Genomic DNA, 17,519 nt, shown 5'->3' on the forward strand with positions numbered 1-17,519 from the left:
TGCCAGCAGAAACTTTGCAAGGGAAAAGTAGGACCAGGAAAACACAAATCATTTTTGTTTACTTTAAAGGGGCTTTGTGAGTACTCTAGGAATGAACATTTCATTTGCTTAGCACGAAAAAAGGAAGGGTTTGAACAACTTTTTGTTAGCCAAGTGCTCTCCGATTTTTTTTCCTCCACTTTTTGTTTTTTAAGTAACCAAAAAGCTTTTCCTTGAATATCCTGCACCCTTGACATTTCCACTGCAGAAACACTTAACAAAGAGAACCCTCTCTGCTATCTGAGGGAGGTGCTTCACAAATGTGCAAAAAATCCTCCACAGGCATCTAGGCAAGAGCATCCATCTTCAGTTGGCACTAACACCACTACCAAAAGGCTAGAAAAGCCACATCTTGTATATCTCCAGGTGAATTAAATTTAAAGCAGACTAATGAAACAAGTTGATTTTCATAAACAGCACCACGAGACAATTAAATCTTCCCCAATGTCAGCCAAATGCTGCTTGTGCTGTCAACAATGGCAAGGCTCCCACTGACCTCAGAGGAGGAACTGGCTCTCCTGCTTTGCTGAAAGAAACCTGTGGTTGATTGCAGCCAAAACTTACTCAGTTCAGAGATGCTTCCAACACATGTTGCCAGCAGGGACTGCTCCAGGGTCCGGAGTTCCAGCTGGGCGTACGCATCGGCCCGTCCATCGCTGCACACCGAGCCGTCGTTGTAGGGGCTGAAATAGGCAGGTAGGGACAGCACACCTGGGGCAAGAGCAGACAACAGACCTGTTAGAAGTGAAGCTACAGGTGTGCAAAAGCAAGTCCCTCTAAGAACTCAGCACCTTTCTTGGGGGACTTGAGGTCTTCTGACAAGTTCAAAGAAAATCAAACTGTGCCATAAATACCCTTGGAATGGTTGAAACAGGGGAATTGGGCCCTGGGGACTGAGTCTGGGTGTTTCTTCAGCCTTTAAAAGCTCAGAACAAATTGCAGTTGAGATATAACTACATGAAAAGCTTTGGTGAAGTCTCCACTCTTGTTTACACAACAGCTCTGCTGCACACACAGCTCAGCTTGCTGGGGAACAGCTGTATGCAGATTGTGGGATACAAGGGCCTGACCTGGAGATGTGGAATAGCCTCGAGTCCACCTCAGGTAGCTGAAATCTCTGCAACCCTGCAAACAAAACCATGGGCTGTGCCAGCCCTTTGAAGCTGCCACTGCAGTTTCAAATGCTCAGACTGTGGTTTCTACATGTGCAAAGATCTGGATAAGCCAAGCAACGCCCACGAGTTTTGAGGTTATATTTTCATCTCTATAAATGACCCCGTGCAAGAGACAGAGATTAGAAAGATAATTACATTGCACACATGCATTTACCACACACACACTCCTTCCATCTCCTCTTGCATGCATTACTATGCAATCATTAATGGATTTGCACTCAGTTTTGTTAGTTGTTGTTGGGACCCCATCCAACTTTGTGCATACTCCTACAACTCATTTGCATTACTAGCAAATTAGAGACCTTTTGGGTAAATTGGCTGGAATGGCAGTGAAGGGTATGCTACCAAGAACCCACACATTAAGGTGCAGGCAGTCTCTAACAGGGGCACTCATTCACTTTCCCCAAGTCACCTTTCTCACCCATTATCTTTGGCTGACCATGGCAGATCTGCAGCCACAAGGCAAGTCAGTGCAACATAAAGATCAAAAAAAACATGCCTTCCCTGCTTTCCTCCCAGAAATCCATTAGTTGAATAGTTTCTCTTCAAATTAGCCAGCTGAAATTTGTTGCCTTTTGGCCACAAGATTGTTCCATGTGGCACAGGGAAGGGGGAATGTGATCCCTGGAGCTGGTGTGAGACAGGGAGCTGGGTATGTGATGGGGGCTGGGGTGGGACAGTGACCCTGAGGTGGATCAGATGAAACCCAGAGTGACACTGCATCCACATGGCGAGTGGACTCCAAAAAGCTGCCTGCAGTCACTCAACCAGTGTTCCTGTGCCCTTGCTACTGCCACACCTTCAGCTGTGTTTGAGTGCTACCACAATTTTAATTACAGATCCATCCTGCAAATGCAGTAGCACCCCCAGCCCAACTTTTCCATGATTTCAGACAAGAATGCTAACAGCCACAACTGCCTGTGCTCTTACCCTGCGACATCCTGTATTTTTGCTTTTTAACTTTGATCCATGCACAGCCATACCAATCCATTTCAGCTTGGACCCACATTTCCTTCCACCCTTCACCTCCCGACCCCGGGTCAGTCTCAGATGTGGAGATACTTTGCTCCTGTGGCAATGACCTCCTGTCTCATTGGTGCTGTGTATTCTTGTTCAACAAAACCCTGCCAGAGGAACGGCAGCACATTGTACAAGACCTTTTGTTTCTTTGTCTTGATGTTTTCTTTTGAGATTTTATGCTGCATTGATCTCTCCTACCCTTTTCACATCCTCTTCACATCCTGCTTGGTGGTAAAGCCAAGGGCTGCATCAAAAACTTCCTGGACATTATGAGAATAAGGGAATGATTTATCCTGTTGTGCTTCTTCACTGTACATCACTGTTAGTTAATGGAGAACACTCTGCCAATGCCCTCTTAACCTGAATAATTAGGAAGTTGAGGCTTTAAGAGCTACCAGAAGTGATGTATGCAAACTAGAAAAGCTTGCTTTAAATACACTATACAGAGCCTAAGCCACTTCCTTTTCCATGCCAAAGCTATGAAAGGATGTTTGAAAGACATATGGATTGAATTTATGGCAGAGGGAGAATGAAAATAGACTGATTTGTCAAAACTTTCAAATAGAGGCACATAATTCCACAGAGGCGAAAACAGAAACTGGCAGTTACATTACCAGGAAAAAAATGGGGCACATTTTCTCTGTCAGCCGGTTCCAGTTGGTTCTGTTTTCTAACAAGGAATTAAAAATAAAGATTTGCAGAGGGATTGAAGTTGGCTCCCAGACACAACAACATTTTCTCAGTTTTTCAGTTAATGCTTCACCAGGTGGTGTGAGGAAACAGGGAGGATTTATTTACCTTTGGAAAAATGACTCACGCAGGATGGACGTGGATGAGATAAATGTTGTCATCTGCCTTGGTACAGCTGAGGAGCATCCTCTGTGTACCAGGGAGAAATAAGGAAGTTACCAAGACTTGGGCGATGCGCCAAACCCTGATGGTGCCACCGGGAATTTTCCCTGGGATCGGGAGGGGTATGAATCAGGCCCTCATGATATAAGGTTTCAAAGGCTCCTTGTGTCTGGCAGGCCTTGATAGATATGAGCAGTCCTGGGAATGAGGACACACCTCCCAACACTGATTTTGAGACAGGGAGAACAGTGACTAAACTCTATTTGTGGGGTAGAAACATACCCCACAATTATTATATCTTGCAGCACCCTCATCAGGATTTCCTCTCTGATACACTTCCAGTGGAGTTGGAAGAAGCATCATCTTTGCTCTTCAGATCAGAAATTCAGGCACAAAGACATTTGAAGTTGAGCTTTTCCCACTGGTATTATAATTAGGAACAGGACTCAATCATTTATATAGAATAAAAATAGTTGTTTGATAGCAGACAACTGCCTTGTGATGACTGTTTATACCCCAAACAGTGGTTCCTGCTCTCCTGCCTCTCAGGTCAAGGAATGTGCACTCAAAAGGTGTTATAATGGTAAACCACAGGGACGGTTTCTGTCTGGCATTCACATTCCTACATTTTTTGAATGTATAGAACTACTGCTTTTAATCACAACTGGCTAAATAAGCAAAACTGGAATTGAAATAAATCAATCCATGTCAAAACACTCTCTGTTTGAAATCACCTTCAGACTGCCCACTTGTTTCCTGACTTGCAAATATGCATTTCCCCCATAAAACAACAATGTGAAACAGCACATAATTACACTGCAGGAACGAACTGCTCTTACAGTATTTACTCTATGTTGCGTTTCCTACAAATCCCTGGTTTTATCCTGGAATTCTGGTCACTTTTTTTCAATTAACTAAGATTTTAAGTACAGGATCCAAGCCCAGATCCACTGAAGTTAGTGAGTTAGTTAACCAACTAATTTGAGCGTGGCTTAGCTCAAACCTCAGCAGAAGGAGCTAAGAATTCACCTCTCTAGAATGGTGTGATTCTAGATTAACAATTTGTTTCTCATATTTCCATAGCCTTTGAAACAGCAGCTGGAAATAAAGGCATATTTATTCTACCTCAGTTAAATATGAAACCTGCTCATGAGCACTTGCTGCCAACCATCTTAAAAGGCAGTCACGACTGGGTGAAATTCCAGTTAAGCAGTTCCTTAAATTCAAATTATTCTGCTTGCCTAAAGAGTTTGAAATTGTTGTCTGTAATTTGATGCTTTTTAATAGCAACTGAAAATGTTTCCAGTCTGAGCAAGATCCAGGGAAAAGTCTGTTCACACTCTTGGACATCTTTCTGCTTTAGGAGGTGCAGCAGTTCTGTGGAGAGCTTTGGCTGTAACGTGACAACTCCCACAGGTAGGACTGGGCAAACTCTTGCGTGGTTTCCAGCATGTGCTGGAGCTCCTCTGCTCTGGAGACAGGCTGGGAGAGCTAGGGGTGTTCAGCCTGCCGAAGAGAAGGCTCTGGGCAGACCTTAGAGTCCCTTCCAGTGCCTAAATGGGCTCCAACAGAGCTGGAGAGGGACTCTGGACAAGGGGGAAGGGTCTTAAGCTGAAGGAGGCCAGGTTTAGATTGGATATTAGGAAGACATTTCTTCGCTGGGAGGGTGGTGAGGCCCTGGCACAGGTTGCCCAGGGAGGTTGTGGATTCCCAATCCCTGGAGGCATCCAACACCAGGCTGGATGGGGCTCTGAGTAACCTGGTCTAATGGAAGGTGTCCCTGTCCATGGAAGGAGGGTTGGAACTGGATGATCTTTAAAGTCCCTTCCACCCCAAACCATTCCACGATTCTGTGATTCCCTGAGCTGGTTCTGCTCTTTTGGTATCACGACAAAGTAAATGCAGAATTTTACCTCAATTTTATTTTAAGATCTGAATGTTTAAAAATCTTATTTCAAATAACTTTCCAACTACCCATTGTATCTTCACGCTTCACATTGTTTGCATGTTACATTCATGGCAAAAGGACTCTCCATGATTTTTACCTTGCTGGAATGATTTTCTCTGGCCTTTCCCTCATCTGATTCCTTGATGTTGGCAGACAACCTCCCAGTGATTAACTCATCAGCCATTTGATGACTTTCAAACATTTCTCTGATGTCTAGAGGTTAAGATGGGGCCACTCACAAGTGGCAAAGGGCCAAGGAGACTTGGCTGGAAAGCACTTGAATTCTGCTGTCTGGGATTCCTCATGGAAATTGCCCAGGGTACTAAGTCCCTTATTTCAGAAATGCACTGGCTGTATTCATGACAGATTAGGCAAAGGATCAGGAATATAATTAGGACAGGGGTTTACACCATAAATTACTGACAGAGAAAAAGTCTTTTTTTTTTTTTAAATATACCAAGTAAAGTCTATGAGACAACACAATGTGTATTGATTTTTCCCTTTGGCCAGAATAAAACCAGGTTCTTTGGGCAAGGATTCTCTGTGCGTTGTGTTTTCATTGCACCTACATCAGTGGTGATTGTTACTGAACACTTCCATAATACAAATTACAACAGCAGGAACAAAAGTACCTATTTGGTCAAACCAACCAGAAAGCCCTTGGAAAATTCAGGATCACCTTCATACATTATAAATTGTTTCTAAAAGCCCCATATGTGAAATGAGAACTGCTGTGAGTATGCTTGAAAAATGTATTAGGGAACTGAGTAAGAAAAATTGGTCTCCAGCATAAGTGTGCTTTGCAATGTTTGGCTTGCGATACGTTCCACAAGGAACATTCCGTGGGGTGAGAATGGCAGTTGATCCCACTGAACTAAGCTGTGACTTGAAAGGTCAAAATTTTGAAGATGATGACCTGACCACACTGAAGTGAAACAGCCAAATCCCACTGATTCCAATGGAGCCATCCATTGCAACTGCAGTTCCCATGCTGGAATTTGGCCATGACATCAGAGTGGCTGTCACCTTGCACAAAGTCCTGCAATTCTTCATGGCAAGGAGCATTCAAGGCTCTCCTTGTTTTTTGTTCCCCATTCTACCACACAGCACAATGCCCTGCAGTTCCCCCTTGCCAATCAATTCCGAGCACAGAGCACCACCAGGAATTAATGCCAATTCCTGGAGCTCTGTTTTCTTCTTGCTGACCCACCACTGCTAGGAAAGCTCAACCCTCCTTTGTTTTATGAAATGAGACGGGATCATTTTGACAGAACATAAACATACTCTCCCCACCTCTCCATAAAACAGCAAGTAAAGTGTTCCTGATAGAACCCCCTGATAGAAAGTTGATTATAGGTTCTATAATCAACTCCAGTCATGCTACAGATTGTGAGAATGGCTTGTGATCAGGAAACAATGCAAGTAATTGCTAACATATAGGAAAATAATGTGGCTCCTTCTACAGAGCAGGCAGGCATCTCTCTCATTTTGTCAGCAGTAAGAAAAATCAAGCACAGTTGCTTATTTCTGTATCCACATTAAACAGTAATTGTGTAACTGAAACCAGGAGGAAAAGCAGAGAAGGGAGGAGCTTCAAGCAGGAGGGAAGATCTTTTAAATCTTTTGCAAGTGCTCAACTGATCTCTCCATCAAAGAGCTGATGTCCTCATGGGACACTTCTGGACTCCTCAGTCTTGATTGAACTGCTCAAATAGACAATGTCCTTTTCAGATTAACAAACTGCAGTTTGCCTGGACTTCAGGAATGTTATTAAAAACATTAATGCACACAGCCTGGTCCATCCTGTAGGTCAGTGTCAACAGGCACTGCTGGACTGAAGTACCAAAATACTCCAAAATGGAGTTATGAAGCACTCTCAAAATCCACTACCACTTCTTCCTGGAGTGCAGCACCTTGAGGTCCAAAAGCAGGGAAAGCAGTAGAGTTCAAAGCTCACAGTAACTGCCCTTCCAGGGAAAGAGCAGGAGCCCAGGAACACTCACTACAAATACTTAAATGCCTCCTTAGTCATAAATAACTCATTGTCCCTGTCTTTATCCCATACTTGGAAAGGTTCAACATTTTGCCTCCCTTTTGCTATGGAAATGGTGGAAGTTGGAGGAAAAAAGGTAGGAAGTGTCTGTATTATATTTGAATCCAGCTGTGATATATGGGATTGCAAATGACTACAAATGTAGGAGAAAGGCCTTGGTTTAGTACCGAGTCAGTGTTTCCTGAGTCATTAATCCCACTTCCATATCCCTGTGGTCTTCTGGACAACCACTAAGCTGGCTTGGTCCCAAGCACTTAATTGAACATAAGCACAAGGGAGCATATCCTTGGCTTACATTGTGATGGCTGCCAAAAAACACAGCACAATGACTGTCCTCATTCCCATTTCCTAGATGGAGAAACAGACAAAAGGAAAAGAAGCAATTACGAATTTTGTGCATCAGAACCAGCCCATTGCAAAGCCCAAACCTCCCAGTTCAGAATCTCTGTGCCATCAGGAACTGGCCAACCACGCTCCCACAACCTGGATCCACAGATTTGAAATAAATGGAATGATTATGAGGGTTTAGTTTAGTTTTGTAGAACTATGCTTCCTATTTTATATGTCATAATAAAAGACCTTTGAGATATAACCTGTAAATATGACCTGTAAATGCTTCCTGGGATTATGTCTACAAGTACTTTTGAAAAGGAGTATGTGAACCTAAAATTAGGTAGATCCATTAGAATTTGGCATGTGGTTTTCCAGGCATTGGATCTTCTACACAGGGTCCAAGGACAGGCAAAGACCCACACTACAATAATATCAGTATCAATAAATCCTGCAATTATCAACAAAACCATGTTTTTAGGGCTCTTGTTTTCAGGATCCAGTAACTAAAGAGAAAACCCCATACTATAAATATCAATGAAACAAAAACAGAGAAAGTTTTATGAGGCGCGGTATAAATAGATTATGAACACTGTGAAAGAAATACAAACCCAGAATCCTGTGCCAAAAAATGACTGTGGTCAAACAGGGGGAAGACTTAGAACTAACTAGTTGTGTAAACCTTGACCAGTTTATCTCCGTGTCCCATCTTATCTGGAAAATGGGGATATTGCTTCATTCCTGTTAAGGGTTCTTGCTTCATTTCTCATTCTCATCTTACTCTTTCACGCTGCTCAACATCTCAGCAGTGTCCCCATTTCCCAAGTGTGCCAATAGCACATTTTTTTGTCCCCTAGCAACAGTCCATCTTTCATTTACAAGGCCCTTTTTCCCTCCAGTAATCCCAAAACTCTCCCAGACACAGCTATTTCTGAGAGGAAAGGACACAATATTGTGACAGTATATAACTGCACCTCAGTGGAGCTTATACCAGAAGAGGACCTTTACCCAACTGAGAGGGTTAAGAATGGCAAAATGATTTGAGCCCAACAGAGATTTGGGACAGTTACTCTGAAAAACACAGAAGAAATTCCATGAGAAATTATAAAGAAGAAACAACACGTATATATAAGAAAGCTAAAAAATAAACCTTATTTTTTAAGGAGGGAGAGAGGTAGGGCAGGTAAACAGTGGCAATTCCAAGAGTCCTTCAATGGCATTGCTAAGGGGATTAGAAAGCTCAGGGAGAAGAATTTTATATCTCTTTCTCCATTCCCTTGGAATTCTTTAGAAGTCTCCAATTTAGGTGCTTACACAGTAAAAACAGCTTTATCTGGTGTAACCAGTGGGACTGAAGCAACTGCAGGCACCAGCTAGAGCCCTCGTAGCCTCTACAATACCCTCTTCTAATCCATTCCTTATTGTTCACTGTCCTTCCTGTAATATGGCCTTTGAATCATGCCCAGTTCCCCAGATGTGGTCTGACTAAGCCCTTTGTACATGCCATAATGACCTCTCTCTACTTGCCTTCAATTCTTCTATTTATACATCTCATGACTGTGTGCTTGCCAAACAAAGAGGAGAGTAAATTTATATCCTCTGTCACTCCCAGATCCTTTTCGTAGGGAACATCAAGATGGAGAATCTGGCCAGAGCAGTATTCCAGAATAATCCAATGCAATCCCTCCTCAGCTATTCCAGAGCAATCTTTTGGAAGACCTGTGCCCAGCAGCTTCTTTATACAGGTGAGCCCTTGCCCTGATGAAATCTCCTGGACATTACAAGAATAAGGCAATGATTTATCTCCTGGCTGCTGTAAACATGCCATTAAAACAGAATTTTAGAAGCTGTGGCCACTTAATAATAAACATCAAGACTGCAATTACATCAGTTAATGACTTAAAATATCAGAGTGTCATAAGAACTGCTTATTCTAAAAAAGCCAGGAGGAAACAGGAACTCAGCAGTAACCAACCTACCGCTCCTAAACGACTGGAATTCTTTAGGACTGTCTCCATTAGCCGTCAGCTAATGCACAGCTTGGATTTTGTCAGGGTGAAATATGCATCTGTCACTCAATATAAAATTGAAATTTTATCTAAGTGAAACACAGTGCAGCCATGAGACCATAAAGTGTGACCTCAGGAGGGCAGGGCTTGGAGGCTCACTAGGATGAGCACATCCATCCCCTGCCTGCAGACAGGTTTTGAGTCACCACCCAGACAACACAAAACTTTAGGTGGGTGTATCCTGGGTTGTTCACGAGAAAACAGACAGTATATTGTAGATTTGATACCCGGGGTTTAATCTCCAATATTATCATTGCAGAGCAGTGAATTGCTCACACCAGCATTTACGTGCATGAGTAATTAATGAATCACAAGCGCTGTCATTTCCCCCCCCAAATCTGCCTCGAGCCCAGTATTAGTCCAAGCTTTTGGGACAAGACAAACACAAACCTCCACCATACAGATAACAATGTTTGTGTTTGCCAAGCACCATTAGGCAGGGTTTGCTCTAGAGGAGTATTTTGATAGCACTAAAGACAAGCTATCCCAGGACAGAAGCTATTCCTCTTTTAATTTTCATTTCCTCAAACAAACACTTGGAAGTATTTGGCAGTTTTTTCCCCCAGAATACAGCAAATCAGTCTCTTACTAATGACAGTATTTCACAACTTTCTGCTTCCTCCCATCAAAGCATCCTAGAGATCTTGTCAACAATGACCAATTGTTTAGAGCTCAGAAGTGGAGTTGAGGAATTCCACTTAGTCACCAACTGCCCAATTTTGCCCTCTATCTTTGCAACACTTCAGCCCGTTTCTCACATCGTGTGTGGTACTAAAGGACCATCTCATACCATCTACTTGGCTTTCTTGGCTTCTAACACCTATTTTACTCCCTGCTCCTGCATTTGAATTCATCTTTCTTGTTCCACACCACCTACTTATTGTCATCGCAACTGCACTCAGGATTCAGCCTTTCAAGGCTCAACACCAGTCACAAACAAGATCTATTTTTGAATGCACCCTTTAGGGGTGGCAACACTGTAAGAATTTGGCACTGTTTGTAAAGTTGGAGGGGTTTTTTCTGCACTACAAGGCTCTGGCCTGTCTCTCTCGTTGCATAAGTGCCAAATGCATTTCAAAGTCTAAGTTCTCTTGGTTGTAGCCATTTATAGTTGGTATAAAAAACATAACTTGTACACTTCCATTAGAGCCCTAAATATAACTGCCCTGAGCAAGCATTCCCTGGTCAAACAGTACCTCTTTGAATTTTGTTTCCAAAAGAATCCTGTGGCCACTATATTATTTATAGACATTTACATTATGATCTGAATGCTTGGTGAGGAAACCACTCTAATTAATGGATCCCCAGCATTGTTTTATAACTCAGAAGAAAACCTAGTTGCCTATATTTTTATTCTAGAACAGTAATTTTTTTGCATAAGTATAAAAGCACCAATATTTACAGTGCTCAGACTGGATGGCCATGGTTCTTTGAAGAATTTGGGAACACTACCACGTTTCAGTTTTCAAATATAGCAGCTGTGTGGAGGATGAAAATTAGAATCTTAATCTTACATTTTATTTTAAAAATATATTTTGATATCTTTATTATACCCATGCACCAGATCTCTTCCATTGACAACAAATAACAGCTGGAAAAACTTTTTTTTTTTTTAATAAACTATCATAGTGTTACCTCTGTTTATAAAACTTATGTAGGCATTAGCATATAAACTAAACTTAATATTTGCTATTTTCTTGGTTCTGTGTTGGTCTCTATTGTGATTTTCTCTCTGATGGCAACATGCAGCATCTCCACTGCTGCAAGGCAGAGATGCACAACATGGAAGTACTTTTAAAGCAAAAGTCCATCCCACATAAATAATCCCATTCCACAGAAGTAATCACTTTTTGGATCCAGCTGTTTGTATGTAATCACTATATCCAAGCAATATTAATAGCTTTGATTACTGCCAAGAAAAAAAATGTCTTAGAAGGCTTCTAAAATTTATCATGGAATAAAGCAAAAGCCAGAATCATGGCAGAGGCAGATTTGGGGAAGCTCGACTATCTAAGAATACTTTTTTCTGTTCCTTTCACCAAATTATTGAACAGTTTGAATAAGACACTGTTCTGTTAAAACAGAACAAGCTGGTAAAGGCTAAAACCAGACTGCCCTGCAGCTCCACTTTGATAATTTCAAAATACAGATGGGAGTAAAGATTGGAATAGGAGACAGCGAGCATCACTTGGATTTGACACCCAGGTGGCTCCACAATGTAAAGTTATTTGGATTTCAAATTTTACTTTAGAACTATCTTTTTCCCCAAAGATATACAACAGTAAGAGGGTGGAGAAAGGAGCACACAGGAGACTCAGAGAGGCTGGAAATAGATACATGGAGGAAGGATGGTGGAAAAGAAACAGGAAAAAAAATAACCAAATATTCCGTGATGAAGAAATCAGTGAAAGAATGGGAGAGCCCCGGGAAACAGTCTAATAAGTAAGAGCCAATTCTGCACCCTCATCTTGGAAATATTTTATTTTTCCTAAAAGTTTTCAGGGTCTTTAGGAACACATAACACTCTATATCCTTTAGCCCCCAGTATCATTCGTCTCCCACTCACCTCATTCTCTGGGAAGTGGCACAACAAACAAAGGGTGATTGAGCAGAGCTGGACATGCCTCTGCTTAACACTGCTGGAACCGGATACCCACTGAGCTATCTGGGCAAAGCCATTCAGCTTCCATTGTACCTTAATTTCAAGATCACCATAATAAGATACAAATAGGAAGGAATCTATTTTTTAATACTGTGCTTTGAAACCTGAAGTTACTGGGGTTTATTTTTGCTTGTTTATGGTTCTTCAGGGTAGAATAATCAGACAAACAGAAAAATGCTACAGTCTCTTAACTACCAATTTTCAAGATGATCTTCACCTTCCTGCCCTATTCTTACTAATAAATCACTGATTCACTGTTAGGGCCCTGCAGGCCCCACCACTGCTTCTTCATCTCAGTGGGAGCCAAATGATGATTGAGATGCCAATATATTAGGCTGGCCTGATTCAAAGCAGGATAAGGAACAAAGCATTTGTGCAGAGCAAAGATAAATGAATATAAATCAAGTGCTGAACCATTTTCTGTGATGGATTAGCACCTTTCTTTGACCTAATAATGTCAAGGGGTCTCCATGCTGACAGCAACTAATGTGGAAATCTCTGTGTTGTGTGAAGCCAGGAGGAATCCTGATCTCCAGCTGCACTTTTACTGTACTTATATTTTGCTGGGTGCCTCACTAAGATGTGAGCAATCCATCTCCTTTATCTCACCTTTGAAACATCACTACAGTGCCCACCAAACTACCTCTAGAGTATAAAAGATTGCTTCCACTCTGTCTTTGAGTTTCTCCCTGTAAACCCATTTTTGCCAGTAAACCAGCATAGATAGTACTGACCTAGGCAAGGACTGGATGGAAAAGCTTTCTCAGTGTCTCATGGAATCATAGAATGGCCTGCATTGGAGGAATCATGTCATTCCACCCTGCTGCCCTGGGGGCAGGGGCACCTTCCATTAGAGCAGGTTGCTCCAAGCCCCGTCCAACCTGGTTTTAAACACTTCCAGGGATGGGGCAGCCACAGCTGCTCTGGGCAACCTGTGCCAGGGCCTCACCTCCCTCAAGGGAAGGATTTCTTCCCAATATCTAATCTAAAGCTGCTGTCTTTCACTTCAAAGCCATTTCCCCTTTTCCTGTCACTCCAGGTCCTTGTAGAAAGTCTCTCCCCATCTTCCTTGCAGGCTCACTTCAGGTCCTGTGAAGGCCACAGTTAGGTCACCCCAAAGCCTTCCCTCTGGTATCTGGTGATGTTGTCAAAGTATAAAACTATACAAAGCCAGCAGCAAAAAGCAGATGTTTGGATCAAACCTGGCAACTGCAGTTTTGCCAAAAACAGATGACAGCAAAAAAATTAGTACATGCTGAGAAAACTTTAGCGGAGTGGAGCCCAAACCTCTCAGTTTTGGCTGTGTGCAGTAGCCAGAGCTGTATTATATAGTGGTTAAAAACCCATTGCATCATTGACTGGTGGCAAAAGCTGCAGGTTTAGAGAGCAGGAAATACATCAGAGTCCTGCAGTTATTGTAGCCTCCACTATTGGCATTTTCCAGATGCAGAAGTTGTCTGTGACCTGTCCAAAAAAAGAAGAGAATGATATTTCTCCTGTGTTTGTGTTTGCAACATGAGCCCCTGTGGTACGTCTTAGATTCCTGGACACTTGGGTCAGTAAAAGCAAGGTTTTTGTGTCTGGGCTGTTCCCACAGCTCACTCTGGATCCTGGTGCAGACAGCCTGGGATGCTCAAATCACAGCTCTGCCATCAACCCACCCTGCAAGTGAGTGGCACTTGTCTAACCTGTTGGACTCCGAATCACATCTGACTCTCTCTGAAGAGCTGACCTGACGAAAGATCACCTCTATAACGTGCCTCAGGCCAGATTCCACCCCTGTGTCTCCACATTACCCATCCCATGCAGACTGACAGATAGGAGGCACTATCTCAAACAGACTTGAGGCACTAAAAATGAGCTGAGGGCTTGGTGTTACATTGTTTTAAACTTCCACTGAACTACTTCCAAGGTGAGAGAGCAGCTCTGCTCCTTCCTCACTCCTCTGACATGAACTTTGTGCTCCCAGTCTCTGCTTTTGTCGGAGTTGGAATCTCCTCCTCTCAATAGGCTCAGCTTTGGTAATATCGATTCCCCGCCTCAGCATCAGCACTGTAAAAACACATAAATGCAAATGCAGGTGTAAAAGGGGCAGTGGGCACATGTTTGGGAGCAAAAGGGGACGGGTGAAACTGCAGCACTCCCAATTCAGTTCAGCTTAAGCTGCCACAAAATCACACCCTGACAGTGCCACCATGTCTTGCAGAAATAACAGAAACTGCTAAAATACTGAAAACCATAAATTAAGTAGAACCTCCTAAATTTAATCTCCTGCTCTCAGAGAAAACAGTAAAGGACTTACTTTTAGAAATTAGTAGAAAACCTAATCCTCAGCTTTGGCCTTCTGAAATCAACTGAGTTTGCCAAGTGCAAGAAGTTGTTTATAAGAAAAGAAACAGAGAACTGGCAGTGGTTCCAGAAAATTTATTATGATCCACCTGACTGTAGCCAAGAATATTACATCAGCCTAGATAGCCTGAGAACTGGAGCAATATTGCTCTCAAATTAGCAACTTGCTTGGTACCACAGGCAGGGAGAAATGGTTTTGCAGGAGGTCTGGAGTTCTGTCCCCACCTCTGTGAGCGACAATGGGCAGATCTGCTTCTCTGCCTCTAAATTTACTCCCTGTAACCAGAAATAAAGGTATTTCTTCTCTTTACTCCTAAGGCTGTTTTTTGGCTGGTTGTTTTTGGTGGATTTGGGGGAAGGGGGTTTGTTTTTAAAAAATATTAAGATTCTTAGGACAGTGAGCATCTCTTACACTTCCAGAATGTCCTGTTCTTTCTCAGTTCATGCTTAAAGAGGGATTAATACAAGGTAACTTCAACCCAAAAGCCATAGAGAGCCAGTGGTGCTCATGGTGAGTTCGACTTAAGTATAGTCCCAGTATGCCAAGGAATTCTGTGTGTTGCCACATTAAAAAAGGAAAACAACACATGCAAAAAGATCAGCTGAGCTTAAACAATTCAAAGATCATAATTAGAGAACACCTTTTCAATACTTAGACAATTTCACTGCAAAATAAAACACAGCACTGAGTAGTTACAAAATGACAGCTCATCTAATAACCTTCTCTTCCCCACTGCAGCTGGAAGAGAATTTCTCTCATTTAGCATCACTGATAAATTACCTATTTTATGAGTGCCTAAGAAGACAAGACTCATAAACTCTCTGATGGAGCTGGCATGACATCATTAATTCTGAGACAGTGTTATCTGAAGTATCCAAAAGAACTTTCTTATACATTAAACAAGGTAGTTCATCGGCAGTGCTTCCTGGAAAGTGGAAATACAGCCACTTCTGGGTGAAATCAAAGAGAAAACAGTAGCTGCCCACACACAGCAATGCTGTCCTACCAATTAGGAAAACTACTGTCCACAGACACACAACACACTTGAATGTTCTTATGAACTACCTGGGGAATGCTGAGGAGTCAGGGCTGGACTATTCCAAGCCCAAAGCACTCACTCAGTGAAGCCCCGGCCCATTCAGGATCCCTCCTATCTGCTTCCACAGAAAAATCATCCCAGAGAGGTGGGAAGGATGGAAGAGCCTATGCCCATTGCCACAGTACAGGATGGGAGGCTTGGAATGCCAGAGGTAGCCCAACATCAAAGTGTGGTTATGACGATGCTCTGAGGGTCTTAGTGTTGGACTAAAAGACAGGGCAACCCCTATAGACCCTCTGCAGCGAGGCAGATGGCGGGAACACAACTCAGTCCGTGGGGACACAACCTGAAGTTTGTTCTTGTACCATCATTTTCAAATCAAAGTCAAAACCTTCATGTAACTGTGCAGACATGGGACTCATAGAAATGAGTTTTCATGCTTGTGAGTCAGCCTGGCCCTGAGGAGACATAACCCACAGGTTTTTTTCTCCCCAGTTTTGAACCATTAATTTATTTACTTTGCATAAAACATTCTCAGAGGTGCAACTGTTCAAGCTCACATTGCTTGTTGTCTGAAAGCTGAAATTTTAATCAAACACCCTGATACCATTTAACATGGACAGTATCTTCCCAATTGCTCTAATTCATTTAAATGCTGCAGAAATACAAACTTTACTGTTACATTACAGAAAAGAACCCAAACTTCTGCAATGGAGGAAAAGATGGTAGGAAATTCTCTGCTGTTTTTCTTCAAGATTTCTTCTTGTCTGTACCTAAATACATCTGGTAATATGTTTCTTCTTCACAAGAAGGATCTTTAGACAAATGTAGAAGGGATTTTTTTGGAAGACTTTTTCTCCCTTCTCCCTCTCTCCCTTCACACTGAGCATCCTGATGAAGGAAGGTCTGAAACGAGGTTCATCTTCTGAACATTCAGTTCTTACAATGGCAAATCCCCTTAAAGAGCTCCAGTAATCTCCCATTCATCTCCCACCAGGGTTAAAAGTCCGGGGTAAAAATATAACCATCTTATAATCCCCCTCTTGGGCTGGGGGAAGTGCCAGGATACAACACTGAACCAAAGGCATTTAGTCCCTGAGCTAAAGTTTTCAGTAAATCATCAAATATCCTCCCAGGACAAAGGGGCTCTCTCCAAGTTATCAGTCTATCCCTATCCTATACTTTCATGAATACCAAGGGCATTCCCAGGTGGAAAAACACAACTTCAGCAATCTCATGAGTTGACTTGAGTAAGAACCATGTTGCATATAACCACAAAGAGTTCAGTTCTTATAAGCTTGATCACATCATCCATAAGGCCCATGTTAGGTCTAAATCATACCATAGTTCATATTTTATAGATTTTTTTTTATCTGTACAGTACATAAACCTCATAAGCAAATAGCTAATGAAAAGCAGAACGCAGGAAATTTTACAGGGCAAGCAAAGGTCATCTGTTTCAAAGGGGTTATGTTGTCATTTTTATTTCAGCTGCCAAATGTCTTCTCCACAAATAAAAGTGCATTTGTTGCATCAGGTTTCATTCCTAACTTCTCCTTTTGAATTTTATAATGAAAGGAAATGCACTTTATATACATCAGCATTTCTCTTTTCCTCACCAAGCACCGAGGAGGAAAATGTTGGAGTTTAGGGGCTTTTTTGTTTGTTTGTACTGTTTATTTGTTTTTAATTTACACCTGCCTGAAATTGAGGTTTGGATTTCAAACTGTGACAAAAAGCTGTGAAGGAACACATTGGCCCACTACACAGACACAGTATATTTGTCAAAATTTGGTTCGGATTTAGACTTCAGTGAAGAAATCATCATCACTCCTTTTCCAAACATGGTTAAAGGTCTGAGGTTTGGGTCTAACTGGAGCAGTTCTGCTTCCAACTCTGCACTTCCTAGGTATGAAGGAAAAGGTCTCTCTGATTCTCTTCTCATCTAATAGACTGAAAAAACAAACTGGGAACTCCTCCTT

The 17,519-nt window shown here is 42.2% G+C and overlaps 1 protein-coding gene across 1 annotated transcript in view; it reads right to left on the reverse strand.

Annotated features, from left to right (window-relative positions):
* The window catches only part of ABTB2 (ankyrin repeat and BTB domain containing 2), a 116,218-nt gene that overhangs the window by 41,549 nt on the left and 57,150 nt on the right, over window positions 1-17,519 (reverse strand). Inside the window, exon 2 of the mRNA XM_051776621.1 lies at window positions 604-750. Coding sequence (XP_051632581.1) covers window positions 604-750 — 147 coding nt within the window. The remainder of the gene's footprint in view (window positions 1-603; window positions 751-17,519) is intronic.

Source organism: Manacus candei, unplaced genomic scaffold, assembly GCF_025592945.1.
Source record: "Manacus candei isolate 608988 ecotype Guabito, Panama unplaced genomic scaffold, ASM2559294v1 h1tg000009l, whole genome shotgun sequence".
Taxonomy (NCBI): domain Eukaryota; kingdom Metazoa; phylum Chordata; class Aves; order Passeriformes; family Pipridae; genus Manacus; species Manacus candei.